Genomic DNA, 24,744 nt, shown 5'->3' on the forward strand with positions numbered 1-24,744 from the left:
GCCAAATGTCCAGTTGGCTGCGCATAAACAAAATACCAGGGATACACCTTGGGGAATGGGAGACTCAAACTGATGCTAGACAAGTTAAAGGCCATTGTAGAATCTCAAAGTCCTCACCGCTAAGTGACAAGTGAAATCCTTTTTGGGGCTGACTCGATACTATTAGTAGTTCATGCTCAACAATCACAGCCCCTTATAATAGCTCTTCTGCACAACAAGGCACCTCAGAAGGTATATTGGACTCCAATGTGTGCAGATGCATTTGGAGAAGTAAAGCGAATCCTTTGCAGCACACTGGTTTTACATAGCCCAGACTTTTCTAGTGACTTCATCCTACAGACAGATGCCTCTGAATGAGGGTTGGGGAGCTATCCACCCTCAGATGTTTGAGGACGGGGAGCACCCCATATTATATTTGAACAGAAAATTTCTAACTTGTGAACAAAACTTTGTGGTGATTGAAAAGGAGTGCCTGGCAATGAACTCGGCCATGGAGGCCCTGAGTTACTATTTACTTGGAGCACCCCGCACCTTCATTACTGACCATGCTCCACTTCAGTGACTACATGCCACGTGGGAGACACATCCCAGGCTGACACAATGGTACCTAGCCCTGCAGCCATATATGTTTACAGTTTACCACCAGCCTGGAGCCACCCATGGGAACGTGGACTTTTTTTCACAGGATGGATGGACGGGAGGTTTGGTGAACAAAGTATACCTGATTCCTCTTTTGGGGCAGAGGTGTGTAACAGGGCAATCTGACACAGCTGATCAGCACCTCATGGATTGGCTCACACTCTCAGCTGGTCAATATAAGGGGGGCGGGGGGAGATTCAGCTTGACTGTCCACTTCTTGCTGGGAACCAGGACAGGCTTGCTAGCCCTCCCTTGCAGTTAGAGATGGCCCTACCTGGTGACTAATGGAGACCAGGTGGCCCCAGTCTGACTCCCTAAGCAGACTGTTTTTTGTGATACTTTTTGCACACTTTTCTTTATTTGTGAAGACAATAAACAAGCCCTGAAGAAAGGGACAGAGACCTATCATGGATGTGACTAACTGTCTATCTCCAGCTGGTGACTAAAGCCTCCAGCATACAGAAAGTTTTCCCTAATATCTAACCTAAATCTTTCTTGCTGCAGATTAAACCCATTACCTCTTGTCCGACCTTCAGTGGACATGGAGAACAAATTATCACTATCATCTTTATAACAGCCCTTGACATATTTGAAGACTGTGATCAGCTCCACCCTCAGGGTATGTCTACATTTAAAAATGCTACAGTGGCACAGTGTAGACACTCGTATTCGCTGTAGTTAATCCACCTCCCCAAAAGGCGGTAGCTAGATTGACAGAAGAATTCTTACATTGATCTAGCACTCTCTACACTAGGGGTTAGGTTGGCATAGCTACATCTTTCATGGGTATGGATTTTTCACACCCCTGTGATACCTATGCTGATATAAGTTTTCAGTGTAGACGAGCCCTCTGTGTTCTCTTCTCAAGGCTACACATGCCCAGTTTTTTAACTTTTCCTTGTAGTTCAGGTTTTCTAAACTTCTTGTCATGTTTGTTGCTCTCCTCTGGACTCTCTCCAGTTTGTTAATATCTTTAATGACGTGTAGTCCCCCAAAATTGGACACAGAACTCCAGCTGAGACCTCATAATTGCCAAGTAGAACAGGACAATTACCTCCTGTGTTTTAAATACGACACTCCCGTTAACACACCCCAGAATGCTATTAGTCTTTTTTTGCAACTGTGTCACATTGTTGGCTCATGTTCAATTTGTGATGCCCCTATAAACCCCAGATCCTTTTCAGCTGTCATTCCACATTTTGTAGTTGTGCATTTGATTTTTCCCTCGTGTAGTACTTTGCACTTGGCTTTATGGAATTTCATCTGGTTGATTTCAATTCTCTAATTTGTGAAGGTTGTTTTGAATTCTAATCCTGTCTTCCAAAGTGCTTGCAACCCCTCCCAGTTTGGTGTCATCTGCCAGTTTTATATGCTTTCCTGAACTCCTCTAGCTCTTAGATTTTCTTCCCATGGGACCTTACTTATCAGTTCTCTGAATTTGTTAGTTTGCTTTCTTGAAGTCCTTTGTACTTATTCTGCTGCTCTCACTCCTTCCCTTCCTTAGAATGATGAAATGTCACCCAAATTACCTTTCGCCTTCAGATTCACAATCAACTCCTCCAGCTTGTCAGAATGAAGTCTACAATGGCTGTGCGCCTGGTTACTTCCCGCACTTTCTGAAACAAGATTCGTTTAGATGATTTAGGTCACCCATTACTATTACTCTTTAATTACATTTACATTTCATTCTCTGCCGTGAGCCAGGCAGCGAGTGTGATCATTCTGCGGGTGGCACTACAGCGCTCTTGGTGATTGTTGTTTTGTTCTGCCCAAGGACTTCACTGTTGTTCCAGCATCTCACTTGGCTTTTGGTTTTCCGTGAGGATGTTTGCTCTGTGCTGGCCAGGAGGTTCGTGTCACTGAGGCCACTGGCTGGAAGTGAGGGGGTGAATTGCTGGACAGGAAGGGGTGTGGCTTGCAGTGCTGTGGCTGTAATGTTTAATTCCCAGGTGCTTTGCGGTGCAAGGAGCGACTGCTGCTTTGGCGCACAAGACGCCACCCATTAGCTCACCCCAGCAGCGCGCGCAGAAATTCCTGGCTCCCCCACCCCTCCACACCTGCAGCACAGCTGCAGACACCGTCCGCTGCGCAGACCCGCGTGAGCCCTGCATGGGCCGGGCCCCTTCCACGCCTTCTGGGAAACGTAGTTTTCATTTGGGCGGCTTCTCCTCTTAACCCATCACCTCCCCTGCGGTGTAAAACTACCACTCCCAAGGTGCACCGCGCCTGGCCTCCTGGGAGCTGCAGTTCTCTGGCCTAGAGGCCTCCTCAGACAGCGCAGGCTGCAGAAGGCATACAAAACTCCAATTCCCAGGATGCACCCGTCCTGTCCGCCCCGCGCTCACCTCGCCGGCCGCCGCTGATTGGAGGAAGAGAGAGGGCCTGTAAACAAACTCCGACGCCGCCGCGCGTTATGGAGCGGGCCGCAGCCGGGGCCAGTCGAGCTCTGCCCGGTGCCCGAGCGCTGCTGTGAGGGGCCAGCCCGGGGCGCTCTGCTGCTCGCGCGGCGTCTGCCGGGGCCCGGCCTGGCGGCCCCCATGGATGACAGCAAGGTGGGTGGGTGGCCGGGCCCCCGGGGCGGCTGACGCCTGGCGCCGTGTGCCGGGGACCCCTCCCACCGTCCCTCTCCCCCGCCAAGCCCGCGGCCCTCTGCCCGCCCGGGGCGCCCCGCTGGGCGAGCGTGGGGGTGCGCAGCCGTTGGGGCGCGCAGCCGTTGGGGAGGGGCCCGGCGGCGGTAACGCCTCGTGCGCGCGAGCGTTCGACGGGTGACGGTTAGCGCCCCTCCCCCCAGCCGGGCCCTGAGTCTGCGACACGGCGCGAGGGGGGCGCGAGGCGTGTGCGGGCGGGCGGGGTTCGCCCGCCAGGAGTGGGGGCTGGGAGCTGTGAGTACGGGGGGCTGATCTCGCCTGCCTGGCGCGCCGCTTAGCCTCGCCGCAGGGCGGAGGAGGGCGTGCGCCCCGGTTCTCCGCCCGCACCCACCCCCTGCTGCGCGGCACGCTGCAGTCTGTCTGTTTGCGATCGTCCTGTCAAGCGTCGGGTGCGAGCCGCTGGTAGCGGACCGGTGTCCTGCGCTGGGATGGCGAATCGGGCCGTCCGGTGCTGACCTGTCTTCGTGTAGATAATTACCTTATCACCCAGGCCAGATGCTGTGTGAGCACGTTAGCAACGTGCTGCGGTGTGGAGGTAAACGTGTGTCTGACAACGGGGCTGTTACCGCTCACTCTCCCTCTGGCAGGCTCAAAACAGCACCAGGAGGACGCTGCAGAATGACCTCCTCCGATGACACACACAGCAGATATCGCAGAAAGAGTGGCACGAATATGTCCTGCGTTTGCTGGGGCCGCTGTGCCTCAGACCTGCCCTAGAGCGCCATTGCTGGGGTGAGAGACTAGTTCAGTCTCTGTTCCCTTCAGTCCTTAGCCTTTCCGCTGAGATGGCCAGCAGAGGAGCAGTACGTGGAGTCATCTGTGTATTGGCTGTGATATGTTGGTGTTTCTGTGCCATGGACACTTGTTCTCTAGAAACTGGACTGATATCAGCAACACAGTTGCTGTTAGGTTACCAAAAAGCTGTCTAATGCTTGGTAAACCCTGACCTGAGCAGGGTTGGAGTATTAAAACCAGTATGTAGAAATGAAAGGCACATATCCCATTACAAATCCTGGAACCATCCAGTTCTCCTTGTGGTTTACTTTAAATTACTATATGTGCTAATCTGTCTTAATTGCATGAGAGAATAGCATAGTGTGACTTCTTTTAAAATACATTTATATTCTAAGAGCCAACTGTGAGGTTCTGCTCAGGACACCCAGAACTGTAAGTCATTGTGTTACCCCTCTGCCTCAGCAGGTGAGAGCTTTGCTGGGGATTAGGTTGCATGTTAGCTCACTGCCACACCATTCTGTCTTTTTCACCAGGAAACTCTTGCCAGTCTAAACCTTGCCTTGCAGGTAACGTATAGTGAACCCAAGTTCTCCCACAGATGTATCTCTGGAGTGTCTAGTCCCTGTCACTGCACACACACAAATTATTAAATTTGCTGCCTCCAAAGAGAGAGCTTGCTGGAGACTCATGTCACTTTAATATCCAGCATGGAAGTGGTTTGTAATAAATAAAGAACAGATTTAAGTGATATTAAGCATGAGAAAGAGACTAGTATAGCTACAGACAAAACAAAACATGCTTTCTCATGATTAAAATTTAATTTTAGCAAGTTACAATCTGCCTTGGCAGTTTTCTTTCTTACATCAAGTTACCAGCATCTCTAGCCTTCCAGCGTAGGGGATCTAAGTTTCATAGGTTGCTGTACCCAATGTCCCCTGAGTGTTGGATGACTAAAATGACTTTTTGCTTCTGTTTTATTACCCAAAGTCCATTGTTTCTGCCTCAAGAGCCAGGGACAGTTCCCAAGGTGCAAACTCTGGCTACCTGTGTGCTTGCTAAGCTGCTGCTTGTCAACTTGAATGTTTTGTTTAATTTGTATGTGAATGTACTTCCACTGTCCCCTGCCTGTAATGAAGCTGATTATACAGATGAATCCACATTCCTTTGTCTAGGGCAGACTGTATTTATGCACTGCCTCCAATGTGGATTTTAATAACATTTCCAGCACAAACACTTTTTTTTTTTTTTTTTAAATACATAAGCAGTACATACATCAAGCGATGGTTTCAGTACCAGCAAGTCACCAGTTTACATATGATAGCTTACAAGATGCCTTTAGATGCATATGACAACAGTGTGTTTAGGTAATGGGTAGGTCAGACCTTGTGAGTTGCAGGATGATAGGCTATCTGACAGTGGGTATTCCAGGACTCTTAGGGTCACAACACTTCTACAAATAACTTAGTTGTAGATAAACGTATTTCACAAAGGGTTTCATGTTAAGCTTTTGATATTAGTATGTATACTATTTTGCCCTGTTAGACCTTGATTCTGCAAGCTACTCCAAATGAGTGGACCTTCTTTGAAATCGGCAAGGCGCTGCAAGGGTCTGCCTTTGTGAAGCCGCTTATGGGATCAAGGCTATTGTTTGGAGGGCCATGGGAGTTTTGTCTGCCCAGCTCCCAGCCCCCCATCAGCTGTAACCCTCAGTCTCACTTCTGTTGGTGTTGGAAATCATCCCCCTCTCCCAGCCCAGGAGGCGGGTGGGCCTGCAGTGGAGTCCCCCTTCCAGGCTGGGGAGAAGCTCCAGGGGTTGTTCACCCTCCTTCCCCTTCACAGGCTGGGAGTTACAGGGAAGGAGGAGGAGCAGAGGACTCATCCCTGTGCAGGGGGGGGGGGCAGAAGGAATGGAGGAGCCTTGAGTTTCAGGGTCTTTCTGTTCTATTCTCCTCTTCCTATCTCCTCTCTCCCCTTCTGTGATCAGGGACAGCTCCTTCCTCCCCCCTCTCCGCCGACCTTCTTGCAAAAGTAGGCTAGGCTCCTGAGGGGGAGGGGGGAGAGAACTCTTTGCTGCTTCCTGAGCAGTTCTGGCTTCCTGCTACTTCTCAGGAGGCATGAAGGAACAGCTGATGCCATGTGGTGGCCAAACAGAAGGCCCTCATGGCTGGATCTGGCCCGTAAGCTGCCAATTGAAAAACAACGGTGTATGGTTTTTAAAATGCCACTGGTAAAACCTAAAGTCTGGTTTACTTTGTATAGATGTAGTTCCTATGGTGCTGCTTTTAAATTAGGATTTGTTCCAGTAGCCAAATACAGTACTGCTTGACTGCTGCTCTATACCCCAGGGTTGGCTGTGTTTCTGTATGTAAATGTTGCAAGCCCCAGTCCTGCAATGGGGACTATAGGTGTGGACCTGTGCAGAGTCCCATTAATTTCAATGATCTTACTTTTAAAAATCCCAGTAGCACAACATAATTGATGACAAAGCTGACGTCAGTGGAAGTATGTACAGGAAGAAGGGTCTTAGTAGGTGCATACTTATATAGGCCCTATCACTGCAGAATCTTTGTGCCTTCTAAGGATTTACAGATAGAAATTACAATAACATTTCTCTTTTGAGGGGTATAGGAGAAATAGTTTGATTATTTTATAGGATTTTTTCTTTATGCTTGGGTATGAATGAATGTGAGGAATTTGAGGGAAAGCTAAATTACTTAAATTAATTTTGTGCTTGTCTCTAAGTGGTGAAGCCTGCAGTCATCCATACTGTACTGAAAGTGAGTTCCATAGTCTGTCTCAGGCTCCTGTGAAAGTTTTGTCTTGGTTACTCATGAGACTCCCTCTAACAATTTCAGCTGTGGTACCTAGCTGTTGTGGGAGGCTGTGGTCGTTGAGGGGCAGGTGATCTTGTAGGCAATTAAGGTCAGTCCTATGAAGTACTTTGAATGTCGGGATCTCTAGCTGGATACTTGTTTATTGAGCAGTCTGTAGGGAGTGAAGCATTGGGGTGGTGTATTCATAGTGACCTGTGTTAAGAAGATGGGCTGCTATGTTTTCTACCAGTTGGAGCTTTTTTAGGGTATGTGGCTTCAGGTTTGTGTCCATAGTTTGTAAAAGCGCCTTTGGCTGTTGAGATGAAAGGTACCTATAGCAATGTAAAATCTTCTTTTTATTTATATTGAAATTAAAACCTAAATGTAAAGTAGTTTTGACTTGCAGATTTAAAAAAATGCCTGGGCTTGTTTAGAATAGATAAGAAATTAAATCAGTATGTACTCTCTGTCATGTAACATTTATTGATGTCAGGCCACAATTCCTTAATGGACAGAGGGAGGCTGCTGATTTTTGAGCAATAGGAAGCATTCAAGGTCATGCTAGGCAGAGTTTAGATAGTGGTGCTGAAATTGAACCTGCAGCATTTCCTGATGGGCAGTACTGAACACTAACATTATAGTGCTTGGCCCAAGTCTGTAACTTTTTAAATATCGTTTGTATTTATTTTAATAAAATCCTTTTTTATAATAGGAGTTTCTGAAAGCATGCTGGGTAGAATTGGGGTTCTCTATATAAGTTATAAATATAAAAGATTTTACACTATAAATGCTAGGTATTGTGCTATTTAAGATTCATAAAAAATATATTTACTAACTGAACAATTACATTTTTGAATAGCTGTCAATTTCAATCTGGATAGCTTTCTTTTTGTGATTCGGAAAACTAGGCCTACCAGTGAAGACAGAAATCCAAGCACTGATGGTTTAGGCCCAAGAATCTGATGGACGTCAGTTAAGCAATATGAAACATGAAATGTACCATAATATCGGAATCTCTTGCATTGTGTCCAGTTGCGTTATATTGTATTAATGTAAGTGATGTACTTGGTATGTCAGGTATTGTCACTTTTATTTTAGGGCTTATGGCTTACTAGATTTTTGATTATTGTTGCAGAGAGAGAACTTATGAACATGGATAGAAGTTTTCTCTACCATCACAAGTATTGTGTGTTTAGCTTTTATAGGTATAGATATAAAAATCTTCAGATTAATAGTCAGTGCCTTGCTATATGTTAATGCTGTTAATATGGTAAGTGTGGCAAGGATCATGAAACCAAAGTTCTGTTCTCTCGAATATATTGTCATACAGAGGGCCAACTTATGCCTCTTTAGATAGATCTGCACTCACATACCTAATCGTATTGTCCATGTAAAGCATGGTTAACCCATTGAAAAGATGTAACACATGCTCCTACTCTAAAATGCTGCCCTGCTGATTTAGGGGTTGGGCGCTATAGGGTCATCACTTTGTCCTCACCCCGCTTTGGTCTTCCTCCCAAACACACACCCAGGGTGATAAACACTGCTTACCTTGCTGTCTACCTCCATGTGCATCCTTATGATCCAGAATCCTTAGACAAATTGTGAGTGTGACAGGGTGGAGGGGAAAGCGTACAGGGTCTTCTCATACTCTTAGCTCCCATTGCACAGGTCTTAGTCCATGGGCTTTAGGGACATTAGATGCATATATCATTTGCAGATAGAACTGCAGTGGGACCATATAATTCTCACTAATATCCGTATCCAAGGTATTTATGTGAATTTTTTATTTATCAGGAGAGAAGTTTTGCTTAACATATGTCTATGGCATCCATCTAAGCCCTAACTTTTAGCAATTAAAAGTGAGCCAAAATGTAGATAACAGAGGTTAGGAAAAGATTAATTACCTAGGAAACTGTAGACCTATACCTTCAGCCACTATACTTTATAAGAGCAAGTACCTGAATTATGGTATAAACTACAACATTTTGCTTGTATGTATGCAATTTCTTCTTTTCATGTAGACTCTGGTATTTGTGCGACACTCTTCCCTCATTCTAGAGAATATAACTTCTGTGCTTGGGCCATTAAAATTAATGGGAAAACCATTGAAACAACTTGAAACTGAAAAGAGAACCTCAATCTTGGAAAACTAAGGATGGAGGGAGTTTTCCCCACTTTGAATATCTATAGTGAACAAAACTGCAAACCTTTAAAAATAGAAGAGGTTTGAACTGAACAGCATCCAGAAACCGAGAGACAATCGCTCGCAGGTGCTGTCCATGGAACACTGGGAAACTGTTTAGGCAATAGATAAACTCTCTTTTCTAACACAGGTTATCTAACTTGACCATGTAAAGCCTGAGGTTCTTTGTTTATTTTCTGGGTAACTTGTACGTGTTTGCTTTTCCTATTTTTGTCTTTAGATCTGTGACCTTTTTTTCCCTGTTTATTTAAATATTTTGTTTATTTTTACCCCAAGCAGATCTGTGGTGGGCAAACTATGGTGTGTGTATATGCCAAAGCAAGCTGGTGTCAGTGGGCTGGTTTTACATCTTCAGGGGTGATGAGCCAGAGGGGAAAAGTCCAAGCATCTGGTAGTTAAGAACTCGGGGTGGACACATTTGGGGAGACTTAGGACTGAAGGGCTGTTGGTATCACCCTGGAAGGAGTAACTAGGCTGGTGAAAGCCAGGGTGAGACCTTTATGCTTGTGGGGTGGCTACTGGTGTAAGAGCTCTGAGTCATTGCAGCATAGCATAAAGGCACCCAACCAAGGTTATAGGGCAGGTGGCGACTGAACCTCTTACTAGTTTGGCTGATCCCCAGAACGTCACACTGGTACAATACATGCTGATGCAGCAGCATTGCCAGCTTTCCCACATTACCCCATCAATGTGCTTCATCCCTTAGTTTCCCCACCAATACTTATATTCTCCATGTTATGTTGATTTGTCTTTCCATGATTTCTACACATGCTTCCATGATTTCTACACATGCTTCCATAGAGTCTTAAGTGGTTCAAACCTAATATCATATCATTACGATGTGGTCTCTGGGATAATGTAATATTCAGAAATGGTGGAACCTCCTTTTGAAATGATTAATGTACCAGTTCCATGATTGTGTTTTGGATGATGGATAAAAAAAGACAATGAACTCTGAATGCCTGGGACCCTTTTTATTTTATTTATTTAATATAATATACAATTCCTGTAGCACTTTAAACATACAAATCATTATGCAAGTAACCCATATTAGAATAAGCAACGAAGCCTCAATTGTTGCAGTAAAGCAAAACACTTAATTTGCATGGAAACCAACCAGTTATAAATATTTCTGGCGAGGTATTTCCAAAACTTTATAGATTTTGGGCCAAATTTACCAGAGGTGTAGCCAGCTGAGATGAATTGAGGAATGTCTGAATGAATTTTGTTCCCTTGGCATTTTTTATGATTATTTAAAATTTCCTTTTTAAAATTATGTGCTTTGGAGTCTTCTGTCATAGAAAGGGTTCAGGGAATTAACAGTTAAAATAACATTCTGCTGATCAGCTTGACAAAGGGTTTGAATTTTCTTCTGGTTTTATGTCTGCATTATATTTGTTTCAAAATCAGTAGAAGTCCGTGAAGTAATTGTGTACGTTGTGTTCCCCCGTTTGCTCAGGGCAGGCAGCCACTTTTGAATAAATTCTAAAAGGCAATATGTGAAGGGATAGGATTAGCCTGCCAAGTGATTGCTGAATCATTTCACTACATAAAGAATGAATTCTTTTGTATAATCCACTTTTCAGTATAGAACATGAGTTCACTTAGTGATAAATTGCTTTTACTGTGTGATGCTACAAAACAAACTTGCTTTGATAATTGCAGATATCACTTGTTCTACAATGTTTGTGTTGTGCAGCAATAATGGGCTGTAACACTTGAACAATTGCCTATAAGAAAAATACAGTGTGTGCATAAGTTGCTGCATCTGAATCACAAGCGAATGGTGCAATACTGACTGGTAGTTCATCACAGGTTTTTGAAATCTGGGGAAATTAAGCCAGTGATCTACGAAGGTGTTGAGGGTAGAGAAAATTCTCAATATTCTGCTCATCAAACTGAGGGATTCTTACCATCCTAAAGCAAGAGTTTCTTTTTGGTAGCGTGGGCATGTGCAGAGTTACCCCATGCAATAGCACTGGTATCTGGTTTGAAAGACCTCTGTGTCATCTTTGTGCATGAGAAGCAAAATGTGTTGGGAGGGGAATTGATGAGTAAATGGTAGAGAAATGATTCCTTTCTGTGCACTACTGTATTTGAATGTGCTTCTAGTGTTGGACGTCCTAAAGTAGATTCTCCACATTCAATAATGGGAGCTGAATACTTTGCATGGAGTACACATTCAATTCCTGTGGAGGTGGCAGTGTTGGGACAGGATAGGTAGTGGTGTTGAAAGAGAGGATTTGGGAATAGAAATGTAACCAAACTACTAGTTAACTAACATCCATCATAGATGCCTTTTGAAGTGAATCAGAACTGAGGGGATGCAAATGTGGTTGATTATAGTTAGAATAGACTCCCTGGAACTATGGTTTCAAATCACATCAGGGTCAGCTCAGCCCTTCATTCGTCACATAAATAGAATGTCATGTAATTTGCTGTGGGCATGCATGTGTGCATGAGTGCATGCTCTTTCCGGTATGAAACTTTAACATCTGGGGTTCTGTCTGCTTTGCATGGGCATCAAAGATCCTATGGCACTCTTTGAAAATGTAGAGCTTTGTTCTGGTATCCATGGCCAAAATTTCCTTCTTCCCACTGTTGTGCAGCGTAATCTGTGTGTCAGAGGCGGCTGCACTTCGGTGTACTACATTATTCATATTTATTTATTTTTTATTGCTGTAACACCTAGAAGTCTCAACTCACCATAATAGGTATTCTACAAACATAACTAAAAGACTGTGCTTGCCCCAAAGAGCTTACGTGTATATACTTTGAGATGGAAGATGCTACAGCTTATAGCTGTAAAATAAAATGATATGCTCTAGCTCTATAAAATCATTTCAAGTTGTTATACATAATATAGTTACCATGGTTAGAGGGCTTTTTGATTTGGGGTGTATTTTAGATTTTTAAGGAACAAGCCTTTTGTGTTACCTTAGGTAACTTTTGTAAAATTCATGAGCTCTTAATCATTAAAACCATTGTCTCTTTAATGAAGATCCATTGATTACAAAAATGAGTATACAGTTAGACTTTTACCAGTCCAAATCTAAGGGGAGAGATAGGAATCAAGATTATAGAGAACTGTAACATTAAATATTTCTTTTTACATATTACAGTTCTGTGCATTAATAAATCATTTTAAATCAGCCTTGCAAAATCACGAGAACTTACCAATACAATCTACCTGCCCATCCCCAAGAAGATGATATTTTTATTCCTCTATCCAAAAAGCAAAAATTTGTCATGGGTGAGTCAAACTTTGCAACGCTGATCTTAAGAAGGCCAAGTCTGTGTAATATAGAGTGAGATTCCTTTTGTAAAGTGTATTTTGATAACAGGAAGTGGATCTGTTTTGTATTAATGAATAGAATTTTTTTTCCAGCCTTATGTCTGCATGAGACCCTAGATAGCTGGGCTTCAGCCATGATTTGTATATGATTTTGTTTTTTCTGGCTAGTACTTTTTAATTTGCAAATTTCCTCTTTCGAATCCTTTGAATTTGGAAATCACCCTTATTTTGTTAAACAAAATAATTTTAGGTTTATTATATAATCATAAACTCCAATTTAAGATGCTAAACTCCATTCTGACTTTGGGGCTATGTAACATCTTTAGTGGACAGGATTCCTCACTGCATGTAATGGTTCATAATGGCAGTTGATGTTCAAACAGGCCCTCTGACTTGGCTGGTGAGTTGACTGATCTTCTTTTTGTGCTTCTGCAAAAGGGTTCTCCAGGTCGTATTGGGGTAGCTCACTGTAGCTAGCTGAGCAGTGACTTCACCTTAAGTCCTTGTTGCTGCTGTAGTTGTAAAAAGTAAACTTTTCTTCCTCGGTTATCCAGTATCAACTAAAATAGCTAAGTATTACTCATGAAGCATTAGAGAATTTGATGGAATATTGCTGCCTTGATTTTAATATACCATTTTTATTCCTTCCTTGTAAATTTCCCAGCAGTAGGTTCCCTTCTTGCTATGCAAATCCTAGTACAACATGAGAAAGCTCATGCTTATTCCCCCCGCTGACTGGAAATTTAATTTACTGTCATTATAGGTGGTCGGAGGCAAAGTAAAGAAACCAGGCAAACGAGGTCGTAAACCAGCCAAAATAGATTTGAAGGCAAAACTTGAAAGAAGTCGTCAGAGTGCAAGAGAATGCAGAGCGAGAAAGAAGCTGAGATACCAGTATCTGGAAGAGCTGGTATCAAGCAGAGAGAGAGCAATCTGTGCGCTCAGAGAAGAGCTGGAAATGGTAAGGAATTTTCTTCTAACCTAAAACTGGGTTTGGGCTGGATCCTGCTCTCATTGAAGTCAGTGAGAGTTTTGCTATTGACTTAAATGAGAGCATGATTAGGGCAAAGATGTCAAAATCACAAGAATAAATATGTTAAGTGCTTGCTTGGTTTGCATGTTGAATATGATCCTGGTTACAAGATTAGTCCTGTTTGAACTAGATATAAGTAAGGGGACGTCTGTGCATGAGTTTGTCATCTTAAAATCTTATTTTTTATCTGGGAAAGAGTCTGATTTCAAAGGATGGGAGGGGGCACACTGAAATATTGATATGTAGAGTATTTGTCGTTTGTAAACATTTTTAGCCAGTCTTTGCTTTCATGCATGTGGCTGACTCTTCATGCACAAAATTGAATTTGCATGTGTAGATTGTGTTTGGTTGCTCGGTTGTCTAGTTATTGTGTGCACAAAATGGGTGTATGTACATTTTTGCAGGCACAATAAATTGGTGGGCAAAAATGAGCTTGAAAAATGGAGATTTTGGTTGGAAATTTATTCTTTGTTAGGCTATGGTTTGAGCTACCCAAAATAATCACCTTTATTTAAGAACCAGTGGATAATCAAGAGCAATCTTTTACTTTCTCTTCTCTTTTTTGGTAGCCATTTATAGTTTAACCATCAGAGACTAGATTGGTAACATCTTCTTTCCCATGCCTCTGCCTCACAAAAATGAAAAAGTTTCTCTGTGTTTTGTAGCCTGTTAATGAGGAAGTTTTAATCAATTGTGATGTGGCTGAAAGGAATGGAGGCTTCCCATAATTCTAGCTTGCAGAGTACCAGAAAAGAACTCACTAGTATCCACCAGCATTAGATTCATGTGACGTAATTTTAAAAGGTTGTGAGCTGGAAGGAGTATTCTGGCTGTTAATATGCCAGCAAATCCACACAGTGTTCCATGCAATTTAGTAATTACTATATTGTAGTATGTAGCACTGCCACCAGTAGTAGTTTTAGTAACTGAAGTAAGATTTACTCAAGCCAGGTGTGCAACCACACACACATGCTTGACTCATCAGCAGTCATGTAAAAGGCTCCAGCTAGTTAATTCAAACCTTAAATGAATATACCAAAGGTAAAGATTACAGCTCTGTTTTGTCTTCTGATGTGATTTTGCTAGTGCTTAATGTGTTTGCATATTTCAGTACAAGCAGTGGTGCATGGCAATGGACCAAGGGAAAATCCCCTCTGAAATAAAAGCCCTGCTAACTGGGGAGGAGCAAAGCAAAGCACAGCAGAACTCAACTAAACTTGCCAAGGCTGGGAAGACAGAAGCACACAGTAACAATCCCTGTGAGTATCATGCCTGCGATAACAAAATAGAAAGTGAATCTGTCTTCATACAGGAGTGCCAAGGTGGTAGGCAGAAGCATAAGAGTGTGTTCTCATACACAAATGATAAATTGTAGCATTGAGTCAGAGGGTTTAGTGGGATGTTTATGTAAATATCACAAAATCTTTATACAAGTACAACACATGCAGTTATAGTAGCTGCTAAGCTGGGTAATAATTTTCAAGAGAAATTAACGTGTTTCAAAGCATAAGATCTTTGCTGGTGGGCTTAGGAAATATATTTTCTCTGTGATGAAATATTAAACATTTGACGTGTATATTTGCCCTCTTTTGAGCACAAGGCTACTGTTGGAGGAAGGAACTACTCTGGTATAGCAATTCCTGTGTTCTTAACACTTACTGAGTGCACAGTATTTAAATGCCTTTAACCTACCTGCTTTAAAAGAACATTATTTTGGTTGCAAAGTCAAGCAAGCAATTGAAAATTAGGCAATTTCAGCTTTTCAATTGCCTGTGCAGTCTTAATTCTTCCTTTTTGCTGTCCATCCTGTTCAGTGAATGAGGCAGGGATTCTGAGGAAAAAGTGTGATCATACAATTTAATAACTATATCATGCATGCACAAAGACTAAGAATTAAGGTTGCAAGGGCAACTATAAATCTCATGTTTCCCAACTTTGGAGTGCAAATTTTATTTTAATGTAGCTTTTAAAATGTAATTTTCCAAGGGTTTAAAAAAAAAAAAAAACCAGGATTAAAAACATTCCATGATGTGCAATTGTAACAATCCTCCCATCATGCAGCATCAGCAGGGTTTTGAACCCCAAACCTTCAGCATTGCAGCGAACAGCTACCACTTGAACTTCAAGACTAACTACATTAGTTGGCAGTTGCAAAAGTCAGTTATCCCATGGTGGATAACTGGATTGGAATCTGGTCCACTTCTCCCTCTGCTACAGCTGCTTTGGCAGCTCCCTGGTGCTCCCATTGCAGTGGCTGCTGTGACAGTGATGTGAGCTCAGTCTTAGAACGTTTGTGTGTGCAATTACTATTTTGGGAGAATGCCAAAAATATTCTGTAGAATGCAAGCAAGGGAAAGGAAACTGCAGTTTTTAACACATGATATCTTGGCAAAAGCTAAATGGAATTTCGTGGGACAAAGAAAAGGCACTTTGTAAGCATGAAGGCATTTCCCCTGCTGAATATCAAAGGCCTGATACAAACAATAGAGGTGTGAGAACTTCCCAAAGAAAAGGTAGCAAGAATCCTTTCTAATGAAGCATTTTAGGCAATCTAAGTAAAGGGGTTGTTATCAGCATCCCTTATAATATTGTGCATGGGTACGCACGCATGCACGCTTTTTGTATACTGAGGTTATAAAGACAAGTATTTTTCTTTAATTGAGAGCCTCCACCACCTTTTTTTTTTTGTGGCTGCAGTTTTCTTTCTCTCCCCATAACTGAAACATGTCTACACTCTCACTCCCACCCCCACCAGTGGGCTAACTGCCTCCCAATCTCTTCTCCCCACATACTGCCTCCTTTAAATCCCCATCCACTTGCCCTGCACCTCTGTATTCTGGTTTTTATGCCAATTTCTCCCCAGCCTTAGCTTCCAATTCAGCTTGCCTCTTCCGTGCTGGTTCCTTGCCCAAAGGTAATGCCGGTAACTAGCAGCAAGGAAGTCAGGTTGCATCAATAGTTCAGGCTAGGAATGAGAGAAGGTTTCTGGAAATAGGTTGGCTCAAGACTCTTGGGTGAAGTGAGCCCTGACAATGCATTGCTAAAAATTCTCCCACTTCCTTCAGATTGCACCTCCTGATACAAGGCACTGTTCCTGTAAGTTGTTCCATGCAGATAATATACTGTGGAAAAAGTGGAGTTATGTGGATTTCAGTGGGCTTAGAGTCCATAAACTCTTTGGAGACAGAGATTGTGTCTTTCTTTGTATTTTGTGGAATGCCTACAACACCTTTAGATACTATAAAATAAATAATAAGGAAGAATGTATAGTGTAATGAATTATCTTAATTAGATGGAATGTTGCATTCTTTCTATTGAAATAACTGATTAGCTTAGAGGTCTCTGAAATCCAGGATTCATATAGCACTTTGAGAGTTATACAATGCTATAAAATTCTAAGTACAGTATTTTTTTTATTTCCATTCTGAGCTGTCTGCTTTTATGTTACCCTTCTCACATTTAATTCTTCTGACTGTTGCTAAATACAAAAGTTACATAGAGGTGGAAATCTATTTAAAAAGTAAGCATCATTAAGACAGAAAAGGACAGACTTTATATTTCTCTTAAAGGCCAGTCCTGCATTGCATGTCCTATATTGCCTGGAAGAGGACAGCAGAGCCAAGCGAGAAGTATAGGTCAGCTGTACAGGCTTAATGACTGTTTGGCCTCCTACATGTTTTTTGTGGAAAAACTATCTGTGTAAGGTGTCCAGAATTGTTTTCTTGGACACAATGAATTTCATTCACCAGAGGTGCTGGTTTCTGCATACAACAGATGTAACAAAATCAGATGCACCAAAACTAATACAACTACTTTGAGTAGTGTCCCTATGGATGCTCCACTTCAGGTGCACATATGCCTCTTGAGCCCTTGATCAGAGATTTCCCGTTAGCAGTGTCTGTTCAGCCCATGCATGTACTCTCTGCATCCTCATGTCTCATACCGAGGGTATATAGGGCTGCACAAACTACCCTCTGTTCCTTCTCTACTGCCTCAGCCTGAGATGGAGCCCTAGCATGTCCACCTCGTGTGTGCCTCAGCTATCGTTGTACAGTTTTTTTTCTTAGAATTAGTTTAGTGTTGGTTGTTTAGTACTAGTTGGTAGTATAGAGTTCGTTAGATAAGAAGTGAGAGCATTGTCTTTGCTCCTCTCCTCCCCTCTTCTGGGGAGCCTTACTTGCCTGACTGGGCATGCCTGGCTTGCTAGGCTTCAAATGCTGCCTCTCCTTGGGAGGCTATCCTGGTCAGAGATGGTCACTCTAAGCGTGTTGTTACTTGGGAGAATCCCACACCTTCCAGAAAGCTAATTTCTGCCTGGCTCTCAAATCCAGAGCCTGGAAGAAGCAGGAATTAAAATTGAGACTTCTGGTGATGGAGTGCTCTCTTCAACTCACTTCCAAATCAAGGCAAGATACCTCCTCCCCCATACATCTGTATCAGGACAGATCCAGCACCCTTTTGACCTCGGCTCAGGTCTCCCATAAGAAGAGGAAGGCTCTGGAGGAGTTAGGGAGATCTCCAAAGAGGAGCTCAGTCTCTCGCCACAGGGAACTGGCTCATGAAAGGGCCTCATCTCCAACTGAATCTTCAGTGTTGGAAACCTTGACTTTTTGGCTCAGTACCATAGGGGTGAAAGACTCCTCTGATACTGGCCGGAAGTTCCACAGCACCACAGAAAAGCACAGCTCTAACAGGCCTCTGGTACAGGACATGCACTCCTCCAGAACGGTACTGTCTTGCAGTGATTTACCATTGATGTCTTCCCACTTGGCACCCTTGGTACTGGGCAAATCAAAGCGCTAGCTGCCTTCTGTCCCTTTGTTGATACGCTCCAGATTGATGGCACGGTCCACCTCAGCTACTGCGTCAGTACCGACCTACTCGATACTGCAGGAATTTGGGTACTTCAGGAACATGTCAGTTTTAGATGAGTCCCCACTACTTATGGGTACCGAGGCCCTGGTCTCTGGATTACCACTGCTTCCCAGTACCACAAGACTCTCTTCACCCTTTTCCATTGGTGCCCCCCCATTGGAGAGTATTGAGGAGGATGAAGGAGGCATTTAGTCAGTCTTTTTCTTTGTGGGTTCAGGGTTCTCCTCTCCATCCATACAGGAACCTGTATTTTGACAAAGATCCTTGTCAGTAGGGATTGTGGGATCAACTCTTGGTGTCACCCTGTCTCCCGTATGGGCACCCCCCCAATGGCCATACTGGGACCCTGGCACTGCATATTGGCAGCAATTTGCCAGATCTTTTGGCTTGGAAATTGAGGTGCTAGGACTGTACAGTACAACCCCCCCAACCAATCAACCAACCTGCCAGCATGAGGAAACATTTGAGGAACAGGAGGCTATGGTGGTTAAATAGGCTGCCTTTCAAACTCCTGTTTCATTCTTGTTTCCAGACAAGATATCATGCCTCCACCACCATCTATGGCTGATAGTTTTTGCCAGTTCCAGGACCTTATGAAGAAGATGGCTGACACCCTTCTGATAACTCTTGACTAGATCAAAGACTAGCAGCAAAAGCTGTTGGACATTCTACAATCGGCAACACCCACCCACTGTGAATGGATGCATCAATGTTGAGTTGGGGAGCATACCTCAATGCCCTCACAACTCAGGGCAGATGGTCACCTGAGAAACCAGTCTCCATGTCAACCTGTTGGAACTCAGGGCAATCCGGAATGCCTTCCTTCGGTTCCTACCCCTTGTCAGTATAAATCAACCAAGATCATGACAGACAATATGGCTTGCATGTTCTGATCAACAAACAAGGAGGAGCAAGATCCCTCCCACCCTGTATGCCAATGCTATATATTTATGGAACTGTTGTATAGCCCTTCAGATTCAACTCTCAGCCATTTATTCTCCTGAAGTCCAGACTGTCACAGCTGATAGGCTCAGCAGGCACTTCTCCCAGGACTACAAATGGGAGTTGGACTTCCATGCATTCTCTCCAATACTGCTAATACTAAGAGCCAGGTTTATTTTTATAGTACCATTCTGGCCGAGACAAGTTTGGTATCCTTACCTGCTTCATCTGTGTGTCCATCTGGCATAAGCTTCCAACCATCCCTCATCTCCTCTCCCAGGATGCAGGTTATATTCTTCACCCCAACGTAGGGGTCCTCAGTCTCTGAGCATGGCTTCTCTGTGGCTCACAGGATTGGAGTCCGCCTGCTTGACAGCTGAACGAGAAGTATTACTAAACAGCAGAAAGTTATTCGAGTTAACTCCAATCTTCAGAAATGGAAAAGATCCAACCAGTGGTGTTACAGTCACCGATTTGTGCCTATATCCACCTTGCTCTTAGCCTTACTGGATTACCTGCTAGACCTAAAGAAATCAGTTAGCTCAATTAAGGTTCACCTGGCTGCAATATTAGCATTTCATCCTTCACTAGAAGGATATTCCATATTTGCCTAGTTTGTGCCTTCAAGATTTTGGGGAGTTTTTACTTTCAGCTTAAGGATCCCACTCCAACTTGGGTTCTCAGCCTGGTACTCAGATATTTCATGAGATCTCCATTTGAATCTATGGCAACCTGCTCCTTGCTTTGCTTATCCATGAAGAAGGCTTTTTTTTAGGAACTATTATGTTGGTCTGCGGGGTTGGTTGCGGGGTTGGGGAAGTTGGGGACCTTGATAGCAGACCTCTTTCCCCTCCTCTTTCAAAAGCAAGGTCTCTTTACAACCACGCCTTAAAGTCTTACCTAAAGTGCTGTTGGATTTTCATTTTACCAGTCCATTCTTCTACTGGTGTTTTTCCCAAAATCACATACGTCTCAGCAGGAGACCTGCTTTCCTTTTACCTAGGTAGGACCAAGCAGTTTTGGAAATTACTAGATTGTTTGTCTCCATTGCAGAGAGATCCAAGGGATCCTCAGTCTCTGCCCAGAGACTTTCAAGATGGATCTCTGGGTGTGTTGTCACTTGCTATGACACAATTGGTGCTCGAGCCACCTGAGGGTAATAGTACACTCTACAAGATCATAAGCAACATCTACAACTTTATTCAAAATCGTTTAAGTGTCTGAGATATGTAGAACTGCTACATGGGCCTCAGTGCATGCTTTTTTTTTTTTTTTTAAATACTATGCCTTGACTGGATGCTGTGCTTGGTAATGTGATACTGTCTTCAGTCCTGGATTCCATTCTGAAGCTCCCTCCTCCCTTTGGGAATACTACCTGGGAGTCACTTGAAATGGAGCACCCATAGGGATGCTTCTTGAAGAAGAGGTGACTCACCCTGTACAGTAATTGTAGCTCTTCAGTATGTGCCTGTGGGTGCTCTACTACCTGCCTCCTTTCCCTCTGCTTTGGACAGTTTGTCCGATGTTGAGATAGACAAGGAACTGAGGGTGATTTGCCTGCACAGCTCTATAATTCTCATGTCGTGAGGTTGTATAGAGGGCTGAATGGATGCTGCTAATAGAAAATGTCTGATCAAGGGCTCAAGAGTTGCATACACACCTGAAGTGGAGCACCCATAGGGGGACACAGTTGAAGAACTTGAAGAACTATAGTTACTGTACAGGGTGAGAATCCTTAATTTCTGATTATAACTTACATTTATATAGTGTCTTTCAAGCAATAGGATATTTCTGTTTGACAAATTTAAATTGTATGGCACTTAAGGCCCACTGAGGCCATTGGCATTTAAACATGAGCTTAAGCATGTCTTAAAGTTAAGCACATACATTAAATGCATTATTGAATCAGTGCTGCAGAAACCACACAGAGCAATTATTTTATTCGTTAGAGCAATGGTCTTTTCCAGAGCTGGATATGTGACAAGTGGACAAGCCTTTGGTTTTACATCTAATCAAAAATACTGCATCTCCTTCCTCTCTTCCTTCTTCCATTCTTTATTACTTCATTATATCTCATTTGAAGGTTTCTTGTGCAATACATTTGTTTTATGGGGTGGGGAAAGGAGATGGAATTTCCACTCCCACCTTAAATCTCCTGTCATGGTGAGTAATAGCTTCCCCATTTGCTGTCCTTCACCTCAGTGTGTGTAGCTTTCTGGATTAGCCAGCCACTGGTCTTCTATGAATTTTCTAAAATGCCAGTCCACAGTCATCTGGCATATTGAGTGTAATTTGTGTTCTCTCACCATTGTTTTGGGTGGGGTAAAATGGTTATAGAATTATGTAAAGGAAATATGTTCCAGCCTATTTCATGGCCATGATTTATGATAGTTATTCATGCTGCAAACCAGAAAAAATGTAGGCACACAGGTGCTGCTCTCTGCTGGCATGGCTAGACAGTTAAGGCTTGTCTTCATTTATCTCCGAGATTCGGCGGCAGTCGACCAGAGTTACGCACGCTATGCAAAAAACTTGCATAACTCCCGTCGACTTCTCTGCTTCTGTTCTTCACTGCACTGCGCCAACAGGAACCATGTTCCCGTCAATGCAGCACTACGCTACTTGAGGAGGAGGTCTTAATATGTCGATTTCTGGATCAACTGAGCAGGTCTTCACTGACCGCTCAGTTGATCCAGAGAAGTCGATCTAACGGCGGCGATTGCTGTCATCAGTGAAGACATAGCCTTAGTAAAGATGGGTCCGAACAGCAGTCTATTTGGTATCCTCCCGGCTTGCCTCAAACACTCTAGCTCAATTACAAGTCATTGAACTTGATTAAGGAATCACTGGATGAAATTTTATGGCCTGTGTTATGTTGGAAATCAAACTAGACTATAAATGTTTCTCTAGCCTTAATGTCTGTTAATCTCCATGAACCCTTCATTTTGGGGCTCATTAAGTTCATCAGCTCCATTTGGAAACTGATGAGGTTTTTAAACTAACTTTTATTCTTGCAAACATGGTACCCTGTGCCCATGGATCTTGTTTATGCACAAAACAGCTCAGAAAACTGCTCCCCAATAAAGAATAAATCTGGTCCTTCAAATGGGGATCCCATCCAATACACCAGATAATACTGTGACTCTCCTCCATAATTCCTCTTCCCACACTCTTCCTCCACTTCCCTGTCTACTACTGTAGCTATAGCCATACTGGCAGCTGGCTACCTCCTGAAGATATTGAAGGACAAGGAGAGAGCATCTCGTATCTCTATCCATCATAAAAGGAATCTAAAAGTCAGTTAGGATCTTAAATCTAGTGGGGGGAGAGGGTAGATATGGGGTAGAAATTATCCAAAGACTTCTAAAAACGTTGTTAGGTGAACCCTAGCGCATCATGGATTTGTAACAAAACCCAGGACATGAGTTCTGTGGACTGCTGTTCAGCCAAGTTCTGTATGTGCATGAAGTAGACAGGAAGGGCCTGTTTCACTGATATAGTCCACCAATTTTATGCTAATGAATCGGAGTGATTCTAATGGAATGACAAGGCATATATTTGGAGTAAAGCCGCGGTGAATCAGGTCCAAGGAATACTTAGATAATAGAAATGTTAGTAAGAAAATAAAATACTGTAAACCTTGCCCTTTTTCATCCCAGGTATTTATTTGATGTACAAAATCATGAAAAATGTGGGGGGATAGGTTCTGTATGTCTGTCACTTAACAGAGAAGGTTTTGCCTAATTTTATTTATATATATAAATTCATTTATTTTAAGAGCCATCAGTCATGGTTTGCTTTCATAATTGGATAATAGTAAGTGTTCACTGAGGAATTTTGATTTCATGAAGTGCTTTTCAAAAGAATTTTATAACTTACACGTAGTTATTAAAATGTATTAGATCTCAAAAGGCTTTCCTTTTTCTTGACAGCTGAAACCATTGCTATGTTTAGAAGAGTCCTTGTGATTGATTGATTTCTGTTTCAGGGTGAAAGTTGATCAGCTGATATGGAAGTCAGTGGTGAATCCAATCCTGCCCTGCATCCCTGAAAGAATGGAGAAAATGTTGCTTCTCTTTGCTACCTGCCACTGAATTGTGTGATCTTTTATAATTGTTATACCACAACAATCAGTGTTAATATCACCATAAAGAGTTTGACACTAGCCCACAAATGTAGAGAAATTCAGAGGTAAGGCTGAAATTCAACTTTTAACTGACTCATGCTTAAGTATTGCAGTATATGGGACATGTAAGATCATCTGATGTTGACAACTCTTCTCTAGGGAGGGGAAAAAAACAAAATTTCAGCCTTAACACTAAATTTCCCGCTTGTTCATACTATGTAATATTCTCTTGCTGTATGCTTTTTGTATGTTTTAATTTGTTTATTACTTTTTATGGTGGTTACTTAAGGGGAAAAAAGTGCTTTTAATCTGCAGGAAGATATGTGGCCTCATACTCTTGATACTGCATCAGTAGCCCAAGATCAGGTTGAATTTGTGTGTCTCATATATGCATGCGTGGCATAAATTGTAACATCTCCTTTTAACTATTCTCGCAAAAGTTTTTAGTATGTATTCGTGATACTGTCATTTGCATTTCTGTTATCTCTTTTGCCTTCTTTAAATTATGACTAGAAAATATTAAGAAATTATTAACTATTAATTATTATTAATATTTCTTTACTAATGCATTGCAGCAACACCTAATTTTTTTAAATAAAGAAACACTGGTTTTCAATGGCTCTTGAAGCCACTGAACTTACATTGGGCCTGATCCCTAGTTAATGGAAGCTTTGCCTGAGTAGAATAAAGGAGTAGACCCACTTGTTCTTATGTTCCCCTTTTAATTCAAGACTGGCTTTAATTACACTGACAATATTAGCTATGGCTTCAAGCCATATTTCTTGCATACAGAGGCTTGGCAGAATTTGAATTTTTTGTTTGTTTGTAAGCATTTTTTTTCTATAGTGGTTTAAATGTTTACAGGTGCACAAAATTATGGGTTTTAAGCATTTTTTTTATTTCTCTGATCTAAATTTTCACAATTGCAGGGAATTATGGGGGTTGGTCAGAAAATGGGGGAAGGAGACCATCAATAGCAGACAGAGAGATTCAATAAGTTAAATCTTTATAGCCATTGAACCAAATTGTATATTTTGACATGTGATGTTGAAAAAGGTAAATATTCCTAAATCAAACCCTGATAAGAAAAATGCTGCTTGAGAACTTACTTTGCTGATCTGTAAATTTCAATTATTGACAGAAATATCTTTTTCGTGTGTATGTACGGTAAACTTGACATTTACTGACATTGACCAATAAAAATCAAATCCTTTCAAGCTTATGTATATGCCATGTTGTCTTTGGGTGGGGGATATAACAAAATGAGGGTGGAAAATGCTGGCAGACCATTATCAGAGTGCCAGTTAGCTCCATTGTAGCTATTAAAGTAAGATGCTATGCTGGGACAGGAAGCTATAAGTGGATTGTAAAATATATGTTTCAATGAGCCAGCATGTTTGAAGTAAATACAAAGATCTTCTCAGTATGGATT

The 24,744-nt window shown here is 42.4% G+C and overlaps 1 protein-coding gene across 1 annotated transcript; it reads left to right on the top strand.

Moving 5' to 3' along the window:
- The first annotated feature begins 3,031 nt into the window (after positions 1-3,031).
- CREBL2 (cAMP responsive element binding protein like 2) lies at positions 3,032-24,534 on the top strand. The gene is made up of 4 exons (XM_067531003.1): positions 3,032-3,191; positions 13,100-13,297; positions 14,481-14,628; positions 23,175-24,534. The coding sequence occupies exons 1-4, from the start codon at positions 3,177-3,179 to the stop codon at positions 23,177-23,179; spliced, it is 366 nt and encodes a 121-aa protein (XP_067387104.1). The 5' UTR covers positions 3,032-3,176; the 3' UTR covers positions 23,180-24,534.
- Positions 24,535-24,744: the final 210 nt, after the last annotated feature.

This window comes from Emydura macquarii, unplaced genomic scaffold (genome assembly GCF_026122565.2).
Source record: "Emydura macquarii macquarii isolate MOO-44397 ecotype Brisbane River unplaced genomic scaffold, CSIRO-AGI_Emac_v2 contig_3122, whole genome shotgun sequence".
In the NCBI taxonomy this organism is placed as follows: domain Eukaryota; kingdom Metazoa; phylum Chordata; order Testudines; family Chelidae; genus Emydura; species Emydura macquarii.

What these genes read in the sequence shown, in the direction of transcription:
- CREBL2 (XM_067531003.1), top strand. An exon ending in TCAGAGAAGAGCTGGAAATG is followed by an intron (nt 13,298 to 14,480) that starts GTAAGGAATTTT and finishes TGCATATTTCAG; the next exon opens with TACAAGCAGTGGTGCATGGC.